Source organism: Pan troglodytes, chromosome 6, assembly GCF_028858775.2.
Source record: "Pan troglodytes isolate AG18354 chromosome 6, NHGRI_mPanTro3-v2.0_pri, whole genome shotgun sequence".
NCBI lineage: Eukaryota > Metazoa > Chordata > Mammalia > Primates > Hominidae > Pan > Pan troglodytes.
This window is the reverse complement of record NC_072404.2, coordinates 18,428,632-18,446,975: the sequence shown is the minus strand read 5'-3', so window position 1 is coordinate 18,446,975 and position 18,344 is coordinate 18,428,632. Positions and strand designations below refer to the sequence as shown.

At 35.9% G+C, this 18,344-nt stretch overlaps 1 protein-coding gene across 2 annotated transcripts in view; it reads right to left on the bottom strand.

Annotated features, from left to right (window-relative positions):
- SCIN (scinderin) overlaps positions 1-18,344 on the bottom strand; it is an 82,994-nt gene that overhangs the window by 35,001 nt on the left and 29,649 nt on the right. For both annotated transcript variants that reach the window (XM_527671.8, XM_016945600.4), the window contains exon 4: positions 12,718-12,867. In XM_527671.8, coding sequence (XP_527671.3) covers positions 12,718-12,867 — 150 coding nt within the window. The remainder of the gene's footprint in view (positions 1-12,717; positions 12,868-18,344) is intronic.

The following is an 18,344-nucleotide window of genomic DNA, read 5'->3' as shown; positions in this document are numbered from 1 at the left end:
CAGGATCAGGCAGGCTGAGCTGGGTGGAGCCGCTACTAAGAGTCTCTGTAATCTTATTTCCACATTTAAAATGGTATAATAAATAATATGGCTCAATTATCATGTGATTATTACTATGACTAGCATATGGTGAAAATTCAACAAATGGTAGATCCTGTACCCTTTCTTCACCTTTATATATGCAGAGTCAAATCTTTCCCTGGTCAAAGCATTACTCTTTCTGTCTTATACAACCCTGCAAATTACTGGAATAATCCTTTGCATAATGATTTTACCACTGGACTTCTTGCCACACACCTCCTCATGGACTTACACTTTATTATTTGTTCACGTACTGATCTAATGATTTTATAAAGCAGTCTATATGTCTTGGTAATGTACCTTTGTCAAAATCTTATATCTTAGATTTAAACTACAAATTGAATATAGACCTGTATATCCCTCTCCAGGCAAAACCTGGAGAAAAGTCTTTTATGCAATCAGCAGAAGAGTAGGTGACAATGATGAGAAAAAGGAATATGATATAGTAATCTCTTCCTTTCATTGAAGTCCACAATTGTGTTGTCTATGATGTCATTAGTCCTTGATTATAAAACGAATTCTCTGATCCTCCTCTGTGTTTCCATCATATTTTCCCATATAGTCTTGTACATACGACCTTATTTTGGTGAGGCAAGATATATCTGTTATGTAAGGTTTATTTCTTGAGTGTCTATAATATTCTGGCTCTGTGGGAAAGAGCTGAGTCTACAATGGTTAACAGGTTAGCTTTGATTCCTGCTTTAGGTGAACTAACTTTCAGTGCAGTGTTTTCGCTGTTTGGAGTTGCTATAACAGAATACCACAAATTAGGTAATCTATAAAGAAAATAAATTTATTTCTCACATTATGAAGTCCAATATCAAGGTAGCAGAATCTGGTGAGGCCTTCTTGCTATCTCATCTCATGGTATAAGGAAGAAAGGCAAGACAACGTGGAGAGCAAGAGAGCAAGAAGGGGCCAAACTCACTTTTATATAATAATAAGCCCACTCTCGAGAAATAACCCACTTCTGCGATAATAATGTCAAACTATTCATGAGGGCTCTAGTCATCTCTTATTAGGTCCCATTTCCCAAAACTGCTGGGTCCATAAAGATCATTCTCCTCTCACCGCTGGGGCTTCACTACAGTGTCTCTGGTAACATTATTAGTCTCAGTAACTTCTTGCTTATTTTCACTGATTTTGGAAAAGATTACCCTCTGGTACTCTAAGTTGGATAAAAAACTAAGTTGGATAAGGGGAGAAATGGAGAAGAAAATAGGGCACCCCTATAATGAGAACATGAGCTAAACCTCCAGGAGTATTTTTTCACTGCCCTGTATCACCATATACATATACACACATTTATATGAACTTGTTTAATTTTATCTCATCTTATCCTTTGAGGAGAAGGTACATAAACCTGATTTATATATAACTTTTAATTCAATTTGGCCAAGTTTTGTTTCAATGGCAAGGGAGTTGGGAAAACGTTTTTATCTACATAATCCAGAAAATTTCCAAGCATGAAATTTTAATTGAGCAAACTCAAAAATGGCTTTTCAAGTACTCTGAGGCACTTAAAAATATTTGCATACCTTCTATGCTATACATTAAGAAAATGTATATTCTTTCCAAAAAAAAATGTGTACCTCAATTACCCTAAACCTAATGCTCCTGTAATTTGGATGAAGGGCTGAATGCTAATGGTAAGAGATAAAAAACAAAGGGGTAAGCCAGTTGAATTAGTCAATTTTCACACTGCTATAAAGAAATACCTGATACTGAGTAATTAATGAAGAAAAAAGGATTAATTGACTCTGTTCCGCATGGCTGGGGATGCCTCAAGAAACTTACAATCATGGCGGAAGGTGAAGGGGAAGCAAGGCACATCTTATATGGCAGCAGGAGAGAGAGAGGGAATACACAGGAAAAAACTACCACCTTTAAAACCAACAGACCTCGTGAGAACTCCCTCACTATCACGAGAACAACATGGGGGAAACTGCCACCATGATCTAATCACCTCCCACCAGGTCCCTCCCTTGATGTGTGGGGATTACAATTACAGATGAGATTTGGGTGAGGACACAGAGCCAAACCATATCACCAGTCCACTGAGTACAAACACTGTGCTATTAAAACTAGTAATTATTATATGGAATATATAAAATGAGGCATAATTATCAAACATTTCTGGCAAAGTTTTTGAAGTTATAAAATAACTTCACAGCAGTTGGGATTTCCCTTGCTCTGTATGTTTAAGATCGCAGTGTCTGTAAGAAAGATAGTTTGGGTGTGATCCACAGATTTCTTATTCTTATTTCTACTTAAGCAAGTTACATAGCCTCTCTATGACTCAGTTTCCTCATCTGTAAAGTAAGGATGTAGCAGATGCTATTGGTGCTCTGCCCATATCACCTTGATCTAACTTAGAGGTCATTTGCAGATAGTGTCTTAAAGCTCTAAGTCTTCTGCTCTCTACATTGTGGCATTATCTGGCCATGGAGCTGTCTATAGATAGTATCTTAAAGCTCGAAGTCTTTTGCTTTCTATCTGGTGGCATTCTCTAGCCATGGAGCTGTACTGTGTCCAAATACAAGGCAGACTGCAGGTTCTGGGACATTAAGAACCAAGGAGCAATGCTCAAGCAATGAGGGATGGGAGTTACTGGCTAGACCCAGCAACCACTCAGCCTTCTGAGGGCTAATGCCTGAGGGTCTCTTTGGGACTCAGCCCCAGTTGCTCACTGTAGTAAGACACCTGTTAACAAAATGTTGTCTCACTTTACTCCTACTTGATGCTTTCAGGATCACCTTTCAAATAACAACCTGCCCCCAAGTGCTTGTCTCAGAGTCAACTTTTGGAGGAACACAACATAGATAGGGAATAAAAACTGTCTCCATTTCATAGTAAGGGTTTTAAGAATTAAATCCTGTAAAGCTCCTAGAAGAGTGCCTCTTCTATGGTTAGCACTGAATGTTTGCAGGGTAGTAGTTGTTAGCTCTTTTGCAGCAATTAAAATCAATTTCCTAGATTATTTAATTCCTGTGTTAATAAGAAGAAGCACTTGTATGCCATCAAGAAAATGTAACAAAAAGATAAAGGAATGAACAGGAAGTTCAGCCTACCAGTGAGCCATCTACATTTACCCTTGTAGAACACAAGATGAGAGAAGTCGTGCCATTCCCTAACAATAGTGTTCCATAACAGTGAATATCACAATGCAATTGTAGAACATTTGCTCCTTGTTTCAAAACTGTTTTTAATCAATGTATTTGTCTTCTCTACATGCACTCTATCAGACATCGTTAAGATGTATTTTTGACAGCAGATTGCAGACCATTAATATTTAATTTCTCTGTGATACATGGTACATGACTTCACTTACCAACATAGTTCTATGAAGCTTTTTTGTTTACATACAGATATTAATATATTTTAGCAGCATGTTAATACCTTTTTCATGATTAGTAGATTATGGGATATCTAACACTGAGAATTTCCTATTGGTTTCCACTGAGCAGAATACTATATTTACATGAACAAACCATCCTTTCCTTACAAAGTCACTTTAAAGCCTTTAAATAAACATATTATTACATACACATTTTTTCAAAATAATGTAATTCTAAAAATTGTGATGCACTAGATGCCCCTGCAAACATAATAGCAATTCTGATACAGTAACACTAGTTTATACAAGTGCTGTCAATATAACCCAGTTCCAACACTCTGTGATTCTAGGCTCTGGAAAAACAGTACTTGGAAGCACAATCCAGATGGCCACCATTTTAGGAACCTCTTTCCAATATGTGAGCATATTTCCTCATGATATTAAATAAATGCTTATTATCAAATACATACTAAGGAGATATGAATGGCTGAATCTTGCATATTTAACATTTTCGTATCTGGGCTTGGCTAACTCTAAGCACAATATGTAAGAGGAAACTGATATAAAGTAAATACTATTGTTTATTATTATATACTTAAAAACTAATTTACAAAATGAATGCAAGAAATCATGAATCACTGAATCAGAGACCTGGCCCTTTTATATCTGTGTTTAGCTGATTCTTAGCACAAAGGATAAGATGAACTTGACCTAAAATTACTGAAAAAATACAGTCTGACTGTTAAGTTTTTTAAAAATATATTATCACTATTGTGACAAGTGGAACACTAAAAGGATAGAATAGAAACTGCCATTATAGTTCAATATTTATATTAGCTTATCAGTTCAGATATACGTCTTGTGGGGCAAAGATCCATCCCTCTCCCCTGTCCTACCCATTAAATCCATCTGTCTTGGAACTGCATTATCCTATTTACAGAGTCTATTAATATTCCCTCACTTCAGCTGCAAGCTAAAGGGAAAATTACCTCATTCAGAGATGATTGCCAAGTGGTGTTAATTTGGACTGATTAATATAACAGTGGTACCTTGTCTGTAAGGTTACAAGTCTTCATGATGAAATTTGGTGTGACAAAGGGGGAGATTATGTGAAATGTTATCACTTTATTGCAGCATATGATAAGCTGTTACTATATGAATTTCTTATCTTTGTTCAGAACATTTCAACTTCCCCCACTGGATGAATTGGTGAGGAACAAAACGGGTATCCAAATTCAATACTAGAAATCCAAGCAACAAATTCATTAAATTAAATAACAAGAAATGAATAGTGTCTTGAACAGTGCCTGGCAAACAGTAAGCCATCAATACATGGTAGATCTAAATAGCTAGAGCAACACTAGTGTTCTAGAGAGCGTCGCAACTTGGGGCAGGTACTCCTTATCACTGTAATACTGTGGATTTCAGGAGTGTACTAAGTATTATTGCAGTAAAGCAAAATGGAGAAAATGCATTAATTACAATGCAGCAAAGAGGAGAAAGAGAAAGATTCCTACTTGCTTGTATCTCTGATAGTTCATCTCTTCTCTATATGCAGTGCAGCCTCAGGACTAATTTAGAGAGGGTTACAAATATATTTGCTCCCTTTAACTTAAAAATCTTTGAATGGTAAGTCGGTAAATGGACCTCCTCTTTCCCAATGACTCTCATAATAATGTTATTTCAATCAAATGACAAATACTTGATGAGCAGTGCCTATGTGTCAGGCACAATGCTACATGAATGAGGGATTACAAAATATTTAAGACATTGTTCAATTTCCCAAGGACTTACAAAAAGTCATAGGAAAATAAAAGCAGGATAAATAAGGAAGCTAAAACTACTTGGAAAACACACAAATATTTAGACCCAACTGATAACTCAGACAATTCAAATTTCCATTCTTACAAAGTACAGAGTTTCGACTAGAATGAAAAAAAATAGGAGGGCAACAGAAAAATAGTTTAATGACTTATTTTTTGTGTGGGTATTACAAACCCATAAAGCAACCTTAATCTTTTTTTTTTTTTTATTTTAAGAGACAGGGTCACTTTATGTTGCCCAGGCTGGAGTGCAGTGGCTATTCACAGGCATGATCATAGCTCACAGCATCCTTGAACTCCTGGACTCAAGCAATCCTCCCACCAGAGCTTCCCAAATAGCTGGCACTATAGGTGTGCACCACCAGCCTAGCTATATATTTATTTATACCATTTTCCTATAAAGCTTTAGACTCTTTCAAAAATGCTAAATATATTGTTCCAAAGTGGTAGTGAGAGGGATTTTCACAAAGCTCCCCATTTCAATTACTAGTACTTCTTTGGTTCATTCGATACAACACTATAAAGATAAATGGAGAATGATTGATTTATCTAATCAAAGATCACGCCCCAGAAATAAAGCTCTTTCCTCTCTCTGTAGTATCACTTTCAAAACAATCATTCTTTATTTAAATGTACAACTATATTTTCATTAAAATATTAAAATATAAACCCATGTAAGTCTAGTAAACTTAGGACAAACATTTCCACAGAAAAACTTTAAGGAATGCTGACAAAATCCTAAGCTTGCAAATTCCAATGTGATTTGGTAATCTTTTACTTTGTATTCCAAAATGTATGAATGTTCCCATGATCAAATTATTAAAATTTAAAAATCACTCATTTCTGTAAATTTAAAAGAACTTTGGAAGCACTAGCAATGTGCACAGCCTTTTGACATTAAGTTTGGGGGAAGAACAAGACAAATGTACTAGATGACTCAGTAATAAAGCACTACATCTGTGTAGATCCTTGGAGTTCATGGAGCAAATTCACCTTTAGTCCAGAGCAGTGAGCAGTGGTGGCCCCAAAAGTTCCCAAAGAGGCAGCACTGGAATTGCAGGCAACAGCCAATCAGGGTAGCCAGGCCAGCGGGCAGCAGTGTTACATGCTGTCCTGGCAAAAAAAGAATTGGAGTTTTGTGGCTGCTGGATTCTAAAAGGGGTGATGACCTGACCTGAGAGGGACGTAAGGTAACATGCATTTTAATTCATAGATGAAGAGTTTTAGATACTAGCTACATGTTTCCTACCGTGTGAAGCACTTTCACTTGGAGTATATGCCATCTGCCTAATATGTGGGACAGTATTGCACTAAGTATAAATAAGCTCAAGACTTGCTTGTTGTTTTTCGAGAGGCTGGTTGTAACTATCACCTGAAAAAAGAAGAGGAGCAGAATATTTGAATTATCCTTTCTAAGTACCAACTGCCTTTCTATGTAAATCTAGTTGGTCTTAAAACTTACTTTAATCAGCATATGACTTTGTTCATGTCTACATCAACAATATCACCTAAAACAAGGGAATTTTTTAAGCAATACTATCCCCTAAAAAACAGAAAAACAAGCATACTTAGTTTCTGGAACTACATATTTCACAGTTAATTGTCTTAATTATCCAAATACGAGTGGGCAATGAGTTAGAGCTGTGAGGGCTACACAAATATAAAGGCAGTGCCTGCCCTCAAGGAACTTAGTATTGATAACATGTAAATTTTATTTTGCAAAGTACTTTGAAGAAGTATGGCTAAAAATTTACTCTTTGCCTTAATAGGCTTTGTAGAGTACCTCTCTAAAAGATAACTTAAGAACTATCTTCACTATTCAACTCTAGTTTTTACTAACAGGACAACCGGATCAGCATAGAGTAAATATCCCATCAACTTTCCAAGAGAATGGCTGAATACATTCTTTTGTTTTCATACTGTGAATTATGACTTAAAAAACAAAAGGAACACCTTTTCTATCTTGGGAGAACCTTTGGAGTTTAATCTAGACTATATGCTAACATCATAAAGTCTAAAATAGGATTTTCATCATGAAAAGTCTTCCAACAAATTGTGGTGTTATTCAGACCATGCTCTCTGGCCTCTGAGGACCCTCACGATTCTATTCCCACACTTTCTGACTATTTTCTAGTGCATGCTTATCTCCTCAACCAGACAATAAAGTAAGCAGAGTCTTCAAACTTCATTGGGAACCAACCCTGCACTTGATAAACAGTTATTAATGGAGACATAATATGTTATTCTGATTTTCTTTTTTTTTTAGGTCAAAAATCTGAAACAATCATTGCATGTATGACTTTCCAGAGAGCCTTACAGTCGTTTTTATAAAAGCAAGAGTTCAACAACAGTTCAGCAACACAGCATCTGCCTACCATCTCCCTGTAGAATTTTTACTGCCAGTATTTCACCACCAGCATTTACAATGATTATAGGCTTAACGAATTCATTAAACTATATTTAAAAAGTCTTTCCAGAATAAAAAAAATTGTTGTTGTTTCAAACAACTTGCCCTTTCTTCATCTTCATTCTTTTTATATCTACCAGATGCTGGGTTTTTTTCTTAATGAAAGTCTATAAAACATAGATTTTTTTTTCCTTGGGTTTTGTTTGTTTGGCTTTTTTTTTTTTTTTTGCTTTCCTCCTAATGTTTACAAAACGATTAATCAAGGAATAAAGTTTGGGACCTTAGGGCTAGTGAAATATTTAATTTTTCTTCACATTCACTGATTATTTTACATATGAAAAGAAGAAAGATCACGAAAAAAGCTTTAAATAATTTATGTGCAGTCATTTAAGGTAAATATATTTGCAGCAAAAACAAGCTCAGAGTAAAATTTGACTTTAGTTACAGAGTTTAGTTTTTTCCACATATAGGATTGTCTTCCTATTTAGGCACATGGGCTTTTAAAAGTACTAAAGATACAGAAAGGAGGGTGAGCACGCATCCTGTTTCCCCTGACAGTCTTGTTAATGATGGTTGTGTCCTGTCTCCTCAGTGCCCCCTTTTACTCTACAATGTGCTTTGCTTTGGAGGATAAATTTATGGTCACCCTGGAGATAAGCCATATAAAAACTGTGTGAAAATAGTGTGATCAATAGCTGGAATACTTCAAACTAAAGATAAATTTTTCAAAAGACTCTCAGAAAAGTTTGAGTTTCAGTGTTGAGCACTTTAATGTGTTAGACAAGTTCAAAAAATTCAGCGCTCAATACAGAGTAATGAAAACAGGCTCATTTAATTGATTAAAATATCCGTGCTTTCAAGCCATTTCTAACTTTCACATAGAGAGACTTTCAAAGCTTTTAAAGTTAATAATTTTAAAAGAACCCCATTAGAAATGAGTCTTTTAAAAGGTCAAATTTAGGCCGGGCGCGGAGGCTCACACTTGTAATTTCAGCACTTTGGGAGGCCAAGGCCGGCAGATCACAAGGTCAGGGGTTTGAGACCAGCCTGGCCAACAGAGTGAAACCCTGTCTCTACTAAAAATGCAAAAAATTAGCTGGGTGTGGTGGTGGGTGCCTGTAATCCTAGCTACTTGGGAGGCTGAGGCAGGAGAATCACTTGAACCCGGAAGGCGGAGGCTGCAGTGAGCCGAGACCGTACCACTGCACTCTAGACTGGGTGACAGTGCAAGACTCCAGCTCAAAAAATAAATAAATAAATAAAACATCAAATTTAAAATATATTTGAAAAATTTTTAGATTTTCAGACTCCATCTCTAGTAAAATCAACAGTTGCACTAGAGTCTCAGAAAAAGAAAGGACATTTTCAAATTTTAAACAAGGATACTCTGTGTGTGTGTGTGTGTGTGTGTGTGTGCATGTGTGCATGCATAGTATAGACTGGTTTGGAACACTTCTGAAACCTATTAGTTCCCTTCTAAGAAAAATATTTGCTAAATGCATAAAACAAGATACAAAGTATTATAATGGAAATAAATTACATTGAAATGCAACTATTAAAATATCAAAATACATATTTTAAAGTTTGGTAAAGTAATATAGGAGCTTTTCATTAACTCATTAAATACTAGTGAGCAGAAGATCTAATAACAATAATAATTACCAAGTAGCAATGAGCATAAACGTATTTTGAGGTTGTGTACAATAGCTATAATGTGAGCTGAAAAGTCACAGGACTGTTCCTGCTACTCACATTTGCTTATTACTTTCACAATTGGAGGAAAGGTCGTATTTCAGTTAAGAGGTTAGTGAAAATAAAGTTGTAATTCTTCCCAACCAAGTTCATGGGCTTTTTGTATTCTATCCTTATCATTACAACACTAAGAAAGCCTAGAAGTCAAACAAGTTTGTTATAGGTGCTCAATTAATTAATCAAATAATTACTCTTTCTTGTAATCAGGCTACAAAACTACATTTCCAAAAGCGAAAAGCCCACTGAATGCTTTTTTTTCCTTATCTAATAAAGGTTTTCACTGAAAATTCATCTCAGTTCATTGTGTGAGTGAAAGCAGTCAAATAAAATGTAGTATAGACACTGAATGTATTGAATGAAAACAAAGTGGGTGCTTTGTAGGATTTTTCTAAAAACCAAACTGAGGAGTCTTGGAAACACAGACATCACATTTTATCTTAAGCATTATATCTCTTTATCCTTATCACTAATATTTTAAAGCCAAATTATATTTTTGCACAGTTTTTCTTCATGTGCATTTTCTTATTTTAATTTTACAGTGTAATGTATTGACTGTTTACACTTTCTTTTTCAAAACATTGAATGAAATCCAATAAGCAAGGACACCACATATGTACATGCACAGCAGGGTCCCTCAGCTGCAGCAGCATCACTTCCTGGAACAGACTACAAGTGGCAAATGAGTGGTAATTAAACACAGCTGCTGCCCAAGAGGTATGGTAGAAGCATAGATCATTAGAACCTAAAGGGACTGGAGAAGCCATTTTGTCTAACCCTTCACTTTGCAAATGAGGAATCAGAGACAATGAATAGTCAGGAGACTTGCTTTGGGCCAAGGGTGACCCTGGAGAAGCATGAGTGATGTTCGATAGTTAACGTAACACTCTTCTTACCACTTCACAGGGCAAGTCCTGTTCCTGAGTCTGCTTCTATCCAAGCATAGCTATTGAGACAGGGGTTATAGTCAACTAGAAATACATCTTATTTATAGATTTTTGCTTCCAAATATGCCAAGTTAGAAGACTTACATGGTTGATCCCATCTCTAGAACAGAGGCCTTAAAAGAATATTAAAAGATCAAGAATTTGTTTTGAATAGTTTTCAAAGTCTGATTTATTAGCTATGTTATTCTAACCAGTGAAAATCCAGTAAAACCATCCCTAATTTTATCTTAATTTTTTAAATGGCCTTTTTTTCTGATTATAAAATGAATCATATATGTTAATTATAACAAAGACAAATGAAGAAGAAAATAAGCAGCCACATCCCAAGATGTAATACTGGTAATATTTTAGCACAATTTTCTAGGTATGTACATATGTATGAATACAGAGCTATATACACATATTATATATTAGTATAATATTGCATATAAAATATTATATTCTGTCTTTTCTCCTAGTATTATACCATGAGAATTTTCCCCACTGAATTAAAATTATTTCCAAAACATCATTAATGTGAAAGTCTGTGTCTGGGCATTATTAAAGCAATAAAGTCTAAAGACATTACAATACATAAAGTTATTTCATATAATTTCTGATCACTGGATTTTTAGGCTATCACTGGACCATGTAACTACTGCATTAAATTTCTGTAAGTCAAAAATATTAAAAATGTTTATGAGATAGCCTTTAGATAGATTTAAATGCAAATCTAAAATTACTGGAGGAATATGTATAATATTCCAGGAAATCAGAGAAATGAAAACTCAGAGATACCACCTACCACTATTAAACGCAGAAGTTTCAAAAAGGTATTATATCAACAGATTTTGACAGGGCTCTGTAAAGTCACGATGGAACACAGTGCTCGTACAAGGAAGTAGCAACTGGTGCAAACATTTAGTGCCTGGCACATCGCAGGAGTACAATAAATATTTGTTGTATGAACAAATGGAAATTAATTTGTGAATACGTATGAAGATATCTTAATATAGTTATACTCCTTAACTGATAGTCTTATTTAAGGGAATATATACAATATATACACTTAGGTAGTCACTGCAATATTCTTAAAAGACAAAGTTTGGTCACAACCAAATGCCTAAGATTCATATAATCATTAAGTAAATGACGTAGGGTCTATAGAGCCATGAACACTTAATTTTCACATTAATTAAAGAACTACACTAAAATCATAAGTGTGTTGCGTGTAATTCTTAGCTTAAAATGATTGAAATATTTTAAATACTGGCATATTCAATCTCTTGGTATAAGATTTTATTTAATTCCTTTAACGAAATACCGGTTGAGCATCCCTAATCCAAACATCTGAAATTAGAAATACTCCAAAGTCTGAAACTTTGAGTCCTGATGTTATGCCACAAGTGGAAATTCCACCCACAAGTACTTAACACACATTTTGTTTCATGCGCAAAATTATTTAAAATATTGTATAAATTTATCTTCAGGCTGTGCATATAAGGTATATGTGAAACATAAATGAGTTTCATGTTTAGACTTGACTCCCATCCCCAAGATATATCATTTTGTATATACAAATATTTTCAATACCCCGGAAATTCAAAATCTGAAACACTTCTGGTCCCATGCACTTTGGAAAAGGGATACTCAACCTGCAACTGTTAATTTTAAAATTGAAGAAAACCACCGTGTTTGAAAAAAACCCTGAGAAGGCCGGGCAGGGTGGCTCATGCCTGTAATCCCAGCACTTTGGGAGGCCAAGGCGGGCAGATCACAAGGTCAGGGGATCAGGACCACTGGCTAACATGGTGAAGCCCTGCCTCTACCAAAAATACAAAAAATTAGCCAGGTGTGGTGGTGGACGCCTGTAGTCCCAGCTACTCGGGAGGCTGAGGCAGGAGAATGGCATGAACCCGGGAGGCAGAGCTTGCAGTGAGTGGAGATCGTGCCACTGCACTCCAGCCTGGGAGACAGAGCAAGACTCCGTCTCAAAAACAAAAACAAAAAAACAAAAAACAAGTAAAACCCTGAGAAGCCCAGATGAATAGATGAAATAACTATTAATATTGTCTTCCTTCCAAAACATTCTTACAGTCAATTTCGGAAGTGTCACTCATTTGTTTCACCTCATATACTATAGAAGATAGGGCCAGGGCTCCTTTGATAGTGACACCAACGGTGAGAGAAAGTCATGACTTTCTGTTTTCCCAGTTCCATCACTTAGATAACCCTGTTGTTTCCTCTTACTAATTGTAGCTACGCTCACTATTGAAACGTGTTGAATCTCTTTCCCCTTCTTCCCCACCCTGCTGCCTTACACACACACACACACACACACACACACACGAGTTGGAGTGGTAACCCTTTAACAAACAACAGGAGTCACAATACCTTTATAAGTTCTGAGGGTTCACTTCCTTCTTCCACGACAATTAGTTCAGACCTTCCTTTCCTTTCATTGTACCGAATGCCAGTAGCTACCTGGTTTGCCTTCAGACGTTCATATTTGTTGCACGAGGAACCACACCACTGATAAATTTCCTAAAAGAAAGAGACAGATCTGTTGACCCTAAGAATATGAGGAAGACATTCAGCCTCAGTGTAATACTTGTGATTAATTAGGAAACAAAAAGGAAAATTAAATGACCTATTGTTGAGGTGTATACATAATTGTTACACTTCATTCTGCATCCTGCTGCTTTCAGTTAGCATTATAAAGTAAGCAGTTTTTAAGCATGGAAAACATAAATATATATATCACCATTCTCTGTGTATATAATCTATAAATTACAGTTTATAAAAGTAAACATATGGATTAAATTTGAAATAATAAATATACCACACTTCAGAAAAGTAGTCAAGAATCTGTAAAAATATGATACTCTTGATGATCATAAAATGGATATAACATTTTTGTAAAACTATTCATGTTTTTAAATTGACAAATACATGTTGTATGTATTTATTGTGTATAACATGATGTTTTGATATATGTATACATTGTGGAATGGCTGAATCAAGATAATTAATATATGTAAAGCAATTTAACAATTCTTATCAAGAGCCATTAAAAGAGTGATATTGTCCCAGTAATATCACTATCCGGCATTTACTTTAATAAATTATTCATAAAAGGAGAAAAAACCACACATATAAGGGTTTTCATTGCTATGTAATTATATTGGTGAGGCCTTGGAAAGGCATTAATTGTTCAAGAATAGGATAATAGTTATATAAATTATGATATATAGGGAAAATTTGATACTTAACTGTTAAAATTAAACTTTAACATCGAAACATGAAAAAGTCGAAACAGAATAACAGTGTGACATATTGTAGAGATTATATTAGCTACCATTTAGATTAAACTACTATATATTTTAGATTGTAGATTTTGGTATAGTGTCCAGAAGGTATAAGGATACAAACGTAAAATAATAATGAAAAATTATCTCCTCCATTAACATTGTTTACCAAAAGAAAGAAAGAGAAGTTGAATAATACCCAGACCTGGAGTGGCTGTAGGAGTGGGCATAATCACCCACTATTTGGGTGGTATAAACTGACACAGGTTTTTCAAGGGTGGTTTAGCATCATTATAAAAAAATTAAGGTCAGGCATGGTGGCTCATGCCTGTAATTCCAGCACTTTGAGAGGCCGAGGCTTGTGGCTCGTGGGTCAGGAGATTGAGAATATCCTGGCTAACACAGTGAAACCCCGTCTCTACTAAAAATATAAAAAATTAGCCAGGTGTAGTGGCGGGCACCTGTAGTCCCAGCTACTCAGAAGGCTGAGGCAGGAGAATTGCGTGAACCCGGGAGGCAAAGCTTGCAGTGAGCGGAGATCATGCCACTGCACTACAGCCTGGGGGACAGAGCGAGACACTGTCTCAAAAAAAAAAAAATTAAATGTGCTTTTAATATCAAGAAATTCCATTTATAGGAATCTATACCACAGAAATATTCGAACATGGGATATAAAAACAAAAGAAACTGTTGCGGGAAGTCAGGGACCCCAAACGGAGGGACTGGCTGGAGCCACAGCAGAGGAACATAAATGTGAAGATTTCATGGACATTTATCACTTCCCAAATAATGCTCTTATAATTTCTTATGCCTGCCTTACTTTAATCTCTTAATCCTATTACCTTCGTAAGCTGAAGATGTACGTCACCTCAGGACCACTATAACTGTGTTAACTGTACAAATTGATTGTAAAACACATGTGTTTGAACAATATGAAATCAGTGCACCTTGAAAAAGAACAGAATAACACTGATTTTTAGGGAACAAGGGAAGACAACCATAAGGTCTGACTGCCTGCAGGGTCGGGCAAAAAGAACCATATTTTTCTTCCTGCAGAGAGTCTATAAATGGACATGCAAGTAGGAGAGATATCGCTAAATTCTTTTCCTAGCAAGGAATATTAATATTAAGACCCTAGGAAAGGAATTGCATTCGTGGGGGGAGATCTATAAACGGCCGCTCTGGGAGTGTCTGTCTTATGCAGTTGAAATAAGGACTGAAATATGCCCTGGTCTCCTGGAGTATCCTTAGGCTTACTAGGATTGGGCAATTCCAGCCTGGTAAATTTTTGGTCAGACCAGTTCTCTGCTCTCGAACCCTGTTTTCTGTTGTTTAAGATGTTTATCAAGATAATACGTGCACAGCTGAACATAGACCCTTATCAGTAGTTCTGTTTTGCCTTTTGTCCTGTTTCTTCAGAAGCATGTGATCTTTGTTCTCCTTTTTGCCCTTTGAAGCATGTGATCTTTGTGACCTACTCCCTGTTCTTGCACCCCCTCCCCTTTTGAAATCCTTAATAAAACTTGCTGGCTTTAAGGCTCAGGTGGGCATCATGGTCCTACCAATATGTGATGTCACCCCTGGAGGCCCAGTTGTAAAATTCCTCTCTTTGTACTCTTTCTCTTTATTTCTCAGCCAGCCGATGCTTACGGAAAATAGAAAGAACCTATGTTGAAATATTGGGAGCGGGTTCCGCCGATATCTGGCTCCCAACCTGGGGCTTAAACCCAGGACCCTGAGATTAAGAATCTCATGTTCTACCGACTTCCCCCAATAAGAAACAAAACAAATGCCCATCAATAAGAGGATGGCTACAAAAATGTCATTGCATGAGTGCTGTCCACTCCTCTTCAGTAGTTAAAAATTAAGAAAAATGTTTAAATACTGATGTAGAAAATTAGTGAAGGTATATCATCAAGAATACAATAAAGACATAGAATAATATAATTACATTTAAGTAGAAACAAAAACACAAGCTCTGGCTCTGTGTTTGCACAAAAAAATGATAAACAGTTTTAAGAGATTCAGAGGGCATGCATATGCAGAAAGAAAGCCTTCAATGTTTACTGTATCTAAGTCAGTGATTTTTTTTTGTTTGTTTTTATGTCACATACATTACTCACTGCTTATTATGCTGGGGATACAGAGATAATTAAGAAAAAACTAGCAAGGAGAGGTGGACTGGTAGAAAAATTGGCTAATAATACATTTGCACTGTGCTTGGTTTTCACAACACTCCCACACACGTTTCATCTAGTCAACCATGTAGAGTTGTGGTTAAGTGTGAGGGAAATGGACCTAGGCTGCCACTTCCTGGGTATTTGATAGTGTGTTTGAAATTTTTCAAAAGAGTAAATAAATTAGAAATAGCAAAATAAAACATCCAGAGAAATGGACTCTTCTCTGATTAAATTTCCAGCCCAGAGTCATTTCTTCACTCAAAAAATGGTTTACTGAGTGACTAAAATGGGGCAGCCTCTCCTGTAGGTACTGGAAGCACCATTCTGAACAAAGTAGGCTTGCAACAGTCTCTCTGACCCCCGCTTAACATTCCTGATGACCTAATCCATGGTCCTCTTTAAGAATAAAATACGCATTTTAGGAATGCAAAACTTTATAAGAAATAAAATCAAAAGGACTACGTCTAGCAATCTCCTTCTCTCAAGAATCGAATGCAGTTATTTAATATGGTCAAAGGGTGTTTCTTTCCTATTTCTAAAAGAATAGTGCACTTCTATTCTTTCTTTTTAACCTCTTTTCTACATCTGGGCATTGGAATATGAGGCTTACATGTGGAGGTCATTTGAATACCATGACAAAGTTAGCAGTTACAAAGAGTAAAAATAAAGGGCTCCCAGTGATAAGTCAACTCTTAGCCACTGAGCACTAAAATCAGATAATAGAGTAGCAAGGTAATTTTTAAAAATACAGAGATGTGAGCCCTATCCTTAGGAAATCTCAGGTGTGTTCTGGGCAGCTGTGTTTATTAAAAGCTCCTCAGGTGATTCTAGCATTCAACCAGTGTGTGCCAAGTGTGATGTACTCTAAGCACACCACACTTGTGCACAACACGGAATCTGTAACATCTAATTATCCAGTGCAACTCAGTAGACTTTTCTGCTGAGCCCAAACTAATGTTTTTGTTTTGAAAACATTTTACTTATACTTGACTCATGACAGAAAAACATTGACCCTATAAATCAGAATATTTTTTCCTACATGTATCTTTGTTTTTGTTTTAAATTTTTAAATTTTTAATTTTAATAGATTTCTGGGGAACAGGTGGCATTTATTTAGATGAATAAGTTCTTTAGTGGTGATTTCTGAGATTTTGGTGCTTCCATCACCCGAGCAGTTTACACTGTACCCAATGTGCAGTCTTTTATTCCTCACCATCCCTCACCCTTTCCCCTGAGTCCCCAATGTCAATGTATTATTCTTACGCCTTTGCATTCTTATATCTTAGCTCCCACATATAAGTGAGAACATATGATGTTTGGTTTTCTATTCCTGAGTTACTTCACTTAGAATAATAGTCTCCAATTCTATCCAGGGTGCATGCGAATGCCATTATTTCGTTCCTCTTTATGGCTGAGTAGACCTAAATCTAAGACCTGAAACCATAAAGATTCTAGAAGATAACATTGGAAAAACCTTTCTAGACATTGGCTTAAGCAAAGACTTCATGACCAAGAACCCAAAAGCAAATGCAACAAAAACAAAGGTAAATAGATGGGACTTAACTAAACTAAAAAGCTTCTTCACAGCAAAAGAAAGAATCAAGAGTTAACAGACAACCCACAGAATGGGAGAAAATATTAGCAAACTATGCATTTGACAAAGGACTAATATCAAGAATCTACAAAGAACTCAAAAACACATCAGCAAGAAACAATCCCATCAAAAAGTGGGCTAAGGACATGAATAGACAGTTCTGAGAAGAAGATACATAAATGGCCAACAAACATGAAAAGATGCTCAACTTCACTAATCATCAGAGAAATGCAAATCAAAATCACAATGTGATACCACCTCACTCCTGCAAGAATGGCCATAATGAAAAAAAAAAAAAAAAAAGATGTTGGTGTGGGTGTGGTGAAAGGGAACACTTTTATACTGTTGCTGGGAATGTAAACTAGTAACGACCACTATGGAAAACAGTGTGGAGATTCCTTAATGAACTAAAAGTAGATCTACTGTTTGATCCAGCAAACCCACTAATAGGTATCTACCCAGAAGAAACGAAGTCATTATATAAAAAAGATACTTGCACACACATGTCTATAGCAGCACAATCTACAATTGCAAGAATATGGGACCAGCCCAAATGCCCATCAATGAGTGGATAAAGAAAATGTGATACACACACACACACACACACACACACACACACTCACCATGAAATACAAAGTAGTGTTTTGCTAAAATTCCTCTTCCTATCTTATTCCATGATATTTTGCAAGTTATTATTTTCTCTGCAAGTCTGAGAATACAGACTTCTAATAATTATATTTTACATTAAAATGAAAGATCAAAAGTAGATCAGAATTTAGATCTCTAGAATTTTTCAGATTTATTAGCAAGTTTCACAACTGACTTACTGTGTATTTATATAATCATTTAACAGACGTTTATGTTTTTGTTACCTTAGTTGTATACATGACCTCTCATCTACTTCAAAGAGATTATATAAAATCACAGTAAATTTTATTA